This window comes from Akebia trifoliata, chromosome 16 (assembly GCF_017979445.1).
Source record: "Akebia trifoliata isolate Shusen 1 chromosome 16, ASM1797944v1, whole genome shotgun sequence".
NCBI classification, from domain to species: domain Eukaryota; kingdom Viridiplantae; phylum Streptophyta; class Magnoliopsida; order Ranunculales; family Lardizabalaceae; genus Akebia; species Akebia trifoliata.
Genome location: NC_141390.1, coordinates 4,996,932 through 5,006,955, shown reverse-complemented (window position 1 = coordinate 5,006,955; position 10,024 = coordinate 4,996,932). Strand labels below are relative to the sequence as shown.

Below are 10,024 nucleotides of genomic sequence, written 5' to 3'. Positions count from 1 at the left end.
AACATGAGATGTACGTCCTTTTGGAGAAGAAATTTGATTTTTGAAGTTATGAAAACATTTCCAATCCTACCCAAATTTGAAAACATTTCAAAACATGGTCTAAAGTCCGTGGGTGAGCCAAACACATTGACGTCCGTGGCTTTAGACATATTTGAATGAAAAATATTCATGCTTTAGCCCACAAACCTTTTCAATATGGGCTGGTCCCAACCTGTTCATAGTTCGTTGTACCTCATCTATAGACAGGCTAATTCTTGGCTTATCCTCACCTTAGGTATGGACAAGCAATACTGGAAAAAAAATTAATTTTGGCCTACCTTACTTCACCTAACTAACCCTCTTTTTCTTTGGACCACAAGATATTTTACCTCTTTAACCTTACTTAACACCCTACCCTTGGTTTTAAGGTAATTGTACCAACACTACAGGAAAATCAACTTATAACAACGACTTTTACCGATGGTCAGATTTTGACCGTCGATATAAAGTCATTTAGACCATCCACCCCGTTCTCTCTCTCTCTCTCTCTCTCTCTCTCTCTCTCTCTCTCTCGTCTCAAACTCGAAAATACAAGAGTCTGATCTCTCTCATCTCAAGCTCGATTACAAACGCTGATTCTCTGTCTCTCTTCTCAAGCTCGAAAATAGAAGAGTCTGATCTCTCTCATCTCAAGCTTGATTACAAACGCTGATTTCTCTGTCTCTCGTCTCAAGCTTGATTACATACGCTGATCTCTGTCTCTCATCTCAAGCTCGAAAACGAAGTTTCTCCGTCTCTCTCTCATCTCAAAGTCGAACTTAAGATCTCCTTTGAAACGGATCTTCAAATTAAGGTATTTCTCTGTCGATCTCTCTCTTTCTATCAATCCGATCTCCTTCGAAATAGAAATCCTAGATTTTTCTGTTATAGGGTTTGAACTATCGGTCTCACGTAGTGATTTTTTTTTTGGTTATTTCTTTTGATTTGTGAGGCTGAGCTATTGGTCTCTCTCTCTCTATATAATCCTAATTTCTATAGTGTTGATTCAAATTTTGGTTCGATTTCAAACCAAAATCCCAATTTTTATAAATTTAATTCAATTTTTGGTTTAGTTTCGAACCAAAACCCTAATTTTTCATTTTTATTGTGAAGATTTTAATCAAAGAAATTGATACTTTTGATTACAGTGTAGCAATCGAACCCTAAACCCTAGATTTCATTTTCTAGGTTTTTAATACTTTTTCTAAGATTTTTTAGTAATCAAGGTTGATTATAGAATGCTGTATTGGGATCTGTACTTGTCCTCTTTTAAATGCTTGCTCAAATTTACTATTGTTTTGCTAAGTTGGCATTGATTGAAGATTGTCGCATGGGTTCAAACTTAAGACAGAGGAATCTCAATTCATTCTTTTGTCCCTGTTTTGATCTTTGTTAAATGTTTATTCAGGTTGCTATGTTTAGATATGGATTTTGTTTTCATAGGCATGAAACAACTTCTCATTAGATTAGCTGCAAAACTTGATTATCCCATATTGACGGAACAATGCTGGACCATTGTATCTATTAATCTATCTATATTTCATACTATCTAGCATGTTCACAAGAATGTATGCTTTCATCGTGCTTGAGCATCTACTAGAGGAGAATCAATGGATGAATGAGTCCATTACTGCCATAGCTATTGTTAGTTTTGATTTGAGCATATGTTTTATAATTCTCTTTTATGATTAGTGTTAGATATATGGTAATTACATATGCAACGGGAGGAACAGCTGGTTGATTATCCATGTGTAACTCAACGACCATTAGTAAGGTTTGAAATCTTACTAAGTCATGGTAGCATGATTCATAAAGTAAGGTTTGTTCAAGTAATGAATGAGATAAAGCAAGGGAGATTTTGTAATAAAATTGCAACAAATAGGTCTGCCCAGTAAATGTCTCAATAAAAAATGGTATGCTTAAAATGATCTAAGGTTTTCAAAAGATATATCTTTGAACATGTGGAATAAACTGGATGGATATGTTGGCATACTGTCTTGCCAAGGTTTTAAATTTTAACGAAAATTTTAGGATTTTTTTTTGAGTTTTAGGGAACCAACAGAACCAAAATCTTTGTAGTAGTAGTTTTCTAGCTTCTACCCATAGATAAAGAGTTGATCCTCTATATGTTGGTTTCTCATCCTTGTTTGAAGTACTTATTTTTTTTCTCAGCGAAGCTATTAGTTGGCCTTAGAAAAATAGAACAGAGGAGAACGTTTTTTTAAATTCTATTTACTATACCAGATTTTATTGAAATATGTCCAAAATTTTGAATTTCGGCTATTTCATTTTGATCCTGTGGAAAACCTAGTATCTGTTGGGTTCTTATCCTGATTTTCTGCTTTGGTTGTCCTCTATTAAAAAATGAGTACAGTTAGAAGTCACTTTTTAATATATGTTATCTTCCTTAAATGTGTGAAACTTGTTATGGCTTTATGTTTCATTGGTGTGTGCCTTTTCATGATCCTTTGTTCTTTATATAGGTTAGATTATTGGATGGTGCCTCTATTTATGCACTTTGTCGTTCATGGGTGCGGAATGGTTTGCCTCAAGAAACTCAGGTTCGCTCATTTCCATCTTAATGGGTCCTTGTGTACAATTACAAGCTTTTAATGCTTTGTATGTTATGACTAATTCTGATACACCCTGGTTTTTTTCCCATTTTATAATTCTTGAACTCATGCTCTCTCTTATCTTTGCTATCATCTCCACCTTGTCCCAAAAATCGGGTCGGCAACATGAATCCTATTCAACCATATTAATTAAATGGGCAATGAAAGCAATAATATTAGTATACCTTTGAATGATTAAGAAATCTCAGAAAAATTAGAAGGAAAGATATAAAGCAATCAATGGGTCTTCTAGAATCTAGGAGGGGTTGATTTTGGTTCTAAAGTTTCTTTAAATGAATTATAAAGGGTTTCCCAGGGCATTTGAAATCAGGTTTTGGGTTATGGCGTGGTTTGAATAGATCAAAGGTCACTGGTTAAAATGAGGAAAGGGTAGCTGTTAGTGTTTGAAAGGTTGAATAGAATCTGTAACAACTAAGAAGACAATATTTAGGGAATAAGTTACCAGTTTGAAAAGGTTATGATTGATGCAAAAGGATTTGATTGGGGCCAAAACAAGGTGTATTGGGTTTAAAACAATGATGTATTTTTAAAGGACTCTAGAGGGGCTGGAACTAACTAAGATTGATGGTAAAGGATTTGATTGGGGTTATAATGATGTTTAATGGGGTTAAAACATGGCAAGTCAATTCTTGTGTTGTCCAAAATCAGTGGCAAACAACAAATCTTGTTTTGGTTTTCTAGCAATTGTACTATTGATTTTTAGTTTAAAGTTATTGTAGATGTGTTTATCCATTTACAACTTCAATCCTTTGTCAACCATTTACTCCAAAATTCTCCTAATACAGGTTTTCACTCTCTCTTCCCTCATTAATTTATCTTTGGACAAGTTCATCTTAGTTTGGTTTTGTACCTTCAAAGGTAGGTTCACCATTTCACATTTGTGGGTGAATGTTTTGCATAATGTCTTTTGATTTTGATAGTTGCAGTTAACGGTACGATTAGCTTTTACCACATATTTTAGCTACACTATTTTGCATTGAAGGAGTAAACTGTCATAATCAGAGAGAACGAGAACCTTAATGTGTCAAGAATAGAAGAAGATGAAGAAATTGAGAAGGGGGGAAGCTGTATTAATAGTGTTGATTACAAGGGGTGGGGCTTTGCACCTACTTAACGTAGCCATAGGATTGCCTAAATTTGATTCTAGCCCTTCATTTTGCAAAAAATGACAAAATTACTGTGAAATCCCAAACAACTTCTTTTAGATTGAAAAATCAACAATGTAGGATCATGCTATCAAATATTTATACACACGATAGTAAAAGAGGACATCTCCATTTGTAATTCATTTGCTTTGATGCACTTAATTTGGTTCCATCACCTTTTTTAATGGGTAAATGAGAGCACAAGTCCAATTTATTACTTCATGTTTTTGTGGCCTTGTGAGCTAGTATATTTCCCTTTTTCTTTCATTGTTTATAGTTTTGCTTTTGTTGTTATGAGTTCTATCTTTATCCTTAGGACACAAATTCCTTAAAACATATTATTCATATGGGGTTTCCTGAAGAACATACTCATGTGGGATCACCTGGTGTTGCTTTTGCCTTAACTACTTGTTACCAAAAAGTTGTGGACCACTCACATAGTAGATTCAGATTTCAAGCACAACGTGCCCTACCAAATGCTACTATATAAAACATTGGGCTCATTAAACCATTCTAGTGTGAACTTCGAAGTATTTGGCATGATTTTCGAAGTAGTTCTTATTTTTTTGTGGAATTTCTGTCTTGTTATTTTTTCTTAAAGCTCATTTATTGTTAAGAGAAGGAAGCACTCCAAAGAAAAGCACATCCAGCGACTAGTTGACTTTTTATTTTTATTTTTTATGTTCCTCTTCAGCTTTTATTGGGCCAAAGAATTTGCATATAGTACCAGCTGCAAATGCATACGTCCAGGTTTATTTACCAAGTAAACCTTTTATCAAGTTGTTTTACATTATGCGGCAAATCTGCTTTAGAAATAATCAGGGTTGAGTTTTTCACCTCTAAAATGAATGTTAACTCTCCGTCTTTTATTTTCTTTTGATAAGTTATAAATCAATTACTTTGTGTCACAAAGCTGCTTTTGTGCTCTCTTTTTTTTTTCCGGTCTTCTTAATATATTCACTGTTATTTTCTTGGTAGATTCGAGGCTTAGCATGGCCTGCAATTCTTGTTGGCTGGGTTGCTCGAAGTGCAAGGTATGAATATTTAATGTGGTGTTTTATTGATATATTATTACCTCTACCATGTCCTAGCTATAAATTCTCATAAGTTAGTGAAGATCACTTTCGTCTATGCTTATTTTCGCTTTGTGCTGCAGGTGTCTTTGAATGGATAAGGTTCTTGACATAAAAAGAACTTCTAAAGCCATAATTTATAAAACTAGTGAATCCTTGCCTGATGCTTCTTCATGTTGATTTATATTTTTTGCATTGTTGTATAATATAAATCTTTATACTTTGTTTTATGGGTAATTGTGTTATTGCTCACTTCATTTTTCGACCTTCCATTGGACATCTGCCCACATATTAGTTTATACTTCAGCTATAAGTCATGTATCATCGGAAAACGTTTTGACTTAAGGAACTCATTATCATAATGAGTAAAGCCTTACCAAAATATTTGTGGTCAGCTTAATGAATCATGTTCCTCCATTCAATTATATCTAAAGCCATGTCTTCTGCTATTTCAACTTCTTTTATATTCATACTCACTATGTTAATTGATTCCCTTTTTACTAATAATCTTGCTCCCTTATAACTTCAGCTCGCACATTCCTTCTTGCTGATGCCGTCATATGTTATCATTGCACATGACTAAACCATCGCAATCAATTTTGCCTATCACCCATTGGTGCAAGGCCTACATCTTTGACAGTCTTTGCATATTGATCGCTCATTTCCCATAAGTAGAGAAAAGTCTATCAAGTTTTTATTTGCTCTACTCTTGAATTAACTAAATTTTTATTTCTCTTTTCGAAAACAAAATTGCTATTGAAAGATCATTTACTATTGCAAATTCAAGGATCATAGCTTCCATTTCACTTCTTGATTCAAGTCCATACCCTATTTATTTCCAAAGCAGTCTTTAAATTCTTTCACCTACTCGAGGAACTCTTTATATATATATAGATACATACATGTATTTGGTTAGGCAAGATCAAACACTAATCCAAAAGAAGACAAACAATATAACAAAATGATTTCAGAATCAAAGAAAAGGCATAGATGACGATGACCCTACCTATTTGATGTTCTTTACCAGGGGTTGTGCTTGTCATTAACTTAGAAACCCATTCCATTTTATGAAATTTAGCATTGGTTGGAGACACTCACCTAGTATGCACCACACGTCACTGATATGCTGAGACCTTATTATCGAAACATCTCATTATATATGACATACTTTACCCATAAAAAAGGAATTTATTGGATGACTTGTCTGTGCAGCACGTTTGTTGAGGCTGGTGTTTCCAACAACTGAAATGTGTGTCAAGTTAAGGTTGAAATGTCCCTTAAATTCTGAAAGTGACCACACTTATATCCATCTAAATTGCAGTATGGGCAGCAGATGATTCTAGGCCATCCCAGAAAAGTTATTTTAAATGATTTTAAGTGTTCTGATTAATGGGTATTTGCTGTTTTGAATTGAGTTCCTCTTCGTTTTTCATATTTTGGGTTGTAAGTCATATATTAGTTAATTAATTGGTAGTTTTTGTGTATTTCTTTTGATTGCTTTTGTGAAATCTTTTATGGGTTTTTCTTTTATGTTTAATGAGTATTGATTATTACAGGTGAAAAGGAGAATTGATTTGGTTTATGGATTGATGGGTTTGATATCTCAGACAGTTTATGATGGTGGCTACCATGTTCTTGGGTAACTAAGAAATATCACGATGGTTGTATTTTTCATATAAATTTAATAATGAAACCAAGCTATGAACTTCTGGCTCTTATTAAAATGCTTTTTTTTTTTTTTTGTTAATTTCTGGTTCTGGTGGATCTCTTATATGCAGGGTCATTCGAACAGCTCTTGTACCTATTGAGGTCTGTTTTAAACTACAAAATGTTCTTGAATTTTGATTCAATAGAGCTTTTAATAGATATTTGATAAACCATCTCGCCTTAACGTTCTTATTATAAAACTTGATTCTAATCCGTTGAATTTCAATAATTTTATGAAAATTACGAGTCGTGATCCAGAGCGGTGTCCCGTTCCTATAGTAGGCTATTAGCCACATACAGTGTCTACTTGGCACCTCTTGGTTGGAGATAAAACACATAGGGCTACGCACAAAGTAGAAAATGGTTTGGTTAGGAGCCGATGTTCTTTAAACTCCAACCAAGATGTGCCACATAGACACTGTTCCTATTCTATAGGAACAGGACACACCTTACTTGACCCTGATTCTAAAACTATGTGCGGGCTGAGTATTTCTGCTGTCATAAGCTGAATCAGTGATTGTTTAGAAAATTTAACAAAAAATATATATATTGAGCATGTGTGAAACCATTGTTGAATTACCTCGGGATAGACCAATGTATAATGACATGGGTTATATCGTCTCTGCTAGTAAAACCAATTTTGATATTTTCAAGCAATGGAGCAGAGAATGAAATCACTAGATGAATTCATACTGATATTGCTGGAAGTATGACCAGTGAAGGAAATGGAGTTGCTGAAAGAGAAGATGGCAAGCGTAGAGCTTGCACTAGAAGAGGCCAACAGCCTATCAAATATCGTTCACTCTGACAATGTACGACTTGAACATGATGTGGCTTTCCTCAAGGCAGTTATGGATGATACTCAAAAGGTGTGCCACTGTTCACATTCTTATCTGCCCTTCTTGTAACTAGGTTTGAATTAGTAGCTCATATTGTTTTAGTTTTGATTCGTATTGAACCGGTTCTATTGAATATATGTAAAATAGGAATTGCATTCAAGGGAAGTTTTCGCAGGAGAAAGGGCTAGAGCTAGCCTTCCAGCTACAGGTATGGGTCATATTGATCTGAAACTGTGTGCAGCAATTCCAGACCTGGGATCAAAACCTCATCTTACACTTAACCAACCACCTATCAAAATGAAAGTTTTACCGTGCCTTTTTATTATCTTGATTGATACCTCTGTTTTGAGGGAATTTTATGACTTCATGAACCTGACTTGGTGTTCTAACTTTATGTGTATGTGGTACAGATTGGTCTTCTAAATGTCGACGGGTACTATAATTATTTGAAGTCCTTGCAACTTGTTGCTGGTTTGACATTGGAACGAGATGGTGAAATTAGGAAAGCTGCTCTTAATACACTTGCTACTGCAAGGCCAAGAACCTGTGTCATGGGCAACATCCCTAACTCCATGATCTACAGAAGTGTAGATCAGTATCTAGTGGCCGATACCGTTCCTGGAGTTCTCATACTTCACATTGATGCTCCTATTTGCTTCACTAATGTTGGCTACTTAAGGGAAAGGTACTTAAAAAAATACAATAAATACATGAATTTTTTTTAAATTGTCACACACACATGTATGTGCATATGTGTAGATTCATGGACGACGTGGTATTCATGGATAGAGAGTAGGAATGATAGTGAGGGATTCATGGACGACGTAGGTATTCATGGACAGTCGTTTTTCGCACATTATGACGTAGTGGATGGTGAGATCTATTTCATCTGTTCTTTCTAAAAGTTATGGATTTCATGTTTGTTCTTTATATTTAGTTGAATTAGTGCTAAAAATCATGTCTTTGGATTGGTTTTTATAGTTCAATTTCATCTTCATTTGTATGATTCTAGACTGCAATTTGTTTCTAAACTAGTCCTAGATTATCATTTTTCATCTATAAGATATTTGCAACGATTTTGTTGCAATAAAGCTACCTCAGAAATTGGATTTGTTCAGATCTGTAGGGATAATTCTTGATCCGATTCATGCACAATAGATTCATCTTCAATTGTGCTTTTAAAGTTTTGATTTTTTAAAATTCTACTTATGATCTTTTATTTTTTTGATTTTTCGTGGTTGCAGTTACCAAGTGTTGGAATTAATCCACAATGGAATCAAACAAGTATACATGTATTTGGGAAACATTGCCACAAAATAGTGTTGTTATCACGACAAGTAAGGCGAAGTATTGTAGATTTGAGGGAGACATGCTACCGAATTAATCCACAATGGAATCAAGCAAGTGGAGGTTGTCTTGTATGCATCTGGATTGCTTATTGCAGGAGTTTCAAATTGTAGATTAGAATTTGGATTGGCAAATAGATTTTTTAAAGTTGAAGATAGGAGGGGCATTTGGGTCTTTTCATACTGGTAATAGGGGTCAAGGTCATTAATTTCAAAACATAGGGGTATTTTCAATATTCAACAATACATGAGGGGGCTGGTGTAAAATTAAATTTTTTTTTTAAAAAATAATACTCTATAGCGACGGCCAGCGCGGCTGTCGCTATAACTCATATACATACAGCGATGGACCCTTTAGCGACAACAACCGACGGCCTCCCTGGCTGTCGTTAGATGCTTTTGCGACGGTATTGTGTACCTATAGCGACGGTCGAGACCGTCGCTATATCCCTATTTTACTGTAGTGCAATTCTCTCATCTATGAAAAGAAATTATATGAGAAAACACTTTAGCCTTACTTAACACCCTTCCTATTATTATATTATACCTATATGAAAAAGAAAAGATTGCTTCTATTTTTTATCTCTTGTTAAAAACACTTACATTTGAAATCAAATCTATTTATGTATTTATTTACCTATATAAAAAGAGAATTTCTTCTTATCATAGCAATTAATTGTCTCTTCACTTTCTAATTATTGTCTCTACAAAACCTACTTCTCTACCTCTTTCTTAAGGTTGTCATCGAACCAAATGAATCATCGTCAACCACACGATCTAGTAACTCGCGATTGAGAGAATGGGGTTTTTTGTCCTATTTCTTTGGGATCACACACTTTTATTATACTTTTCTTCTGATCTGAGTCTCGATTTTCATTCTGAGAGTTCATTCAATTCGTTTTCATGTCGCTATTAAGATCTGAATAAAAAATAGAGAAAGCTCTTTTTAACAAGCTCGCTTCTCAATCTCTTAGTTGTTAGGTTTGTATTCTCCCTATTTTACTGATCTTGTTCTTTGTTGATTATTTGATATACTTGCATCTATTTTCAAGATCTAATTTACTGAATCATTTTTCCAGATGTATATATCTATATATATATATATATATTTGCTAAACTTATCGAGTGTTTATGTTTCTTTATTTTTCACTAGGCCTTTTTTTATTGAATCTGAGTAAGTAGACTAGAGAGAGATTGATTTGAAAAACATGAAACTTTGATACTTAATTCTTCATAGGAAATCATTTTTTTTTTGCTTCGGTT

General features: G+C 34.2%; 1 protein-coding gene across 10 annotated transcripts; it reads left to right on the top strand.

The window, feature by feature from the left end:
* The first annotated feature begins 546 nt into the window (after window positions 1–546).
* On the top strand, window positions 547–7,927 carry LOC147382397 (uncharacterized). Of its 10 annotated transcripts, none has more exons than XM_086429390.1 (8): window positions 547–832; window positions 2,502–2,579; window positions 4,491–4,546; window positions 4,775–4,830; window positions 6,426–6,508; window positions 6,648–6,678; window positions 7,294–7,445; window positions 7,826–7,927. In XM_086429390.1, the coding sequence occupies exons 2-7, from the start codon at window positions 2,515–2,517 to the stop codon at window positions 7,294–7,296; spliced, it is 294 nt and encodes a 97-aa protein (XP_086285516.1). In that variant the 5' UTR covers window positions 547–832; window positions 2,502–2,514; the 3' UTR covers window positions 7,297–7,445; window positions 7,826–7,927. The 10 variants fall into 10 exon arrangements, 9 of the variants coding, with proteins under 9 accessions (XP_086285516.1, XP_086285515.1, XP_086285511.1 ...); XM_086429389.1 differs by having other exon boundaries at window positions 7,206–7,445; XM_086429385.1 differs by lacking the exon at window positions 6,648–6,678 and having other exon boundaries at window positions 2,507–2,579.
* Window positions 7,928–10,024: the final 2,097 nt, after the last annotated feature.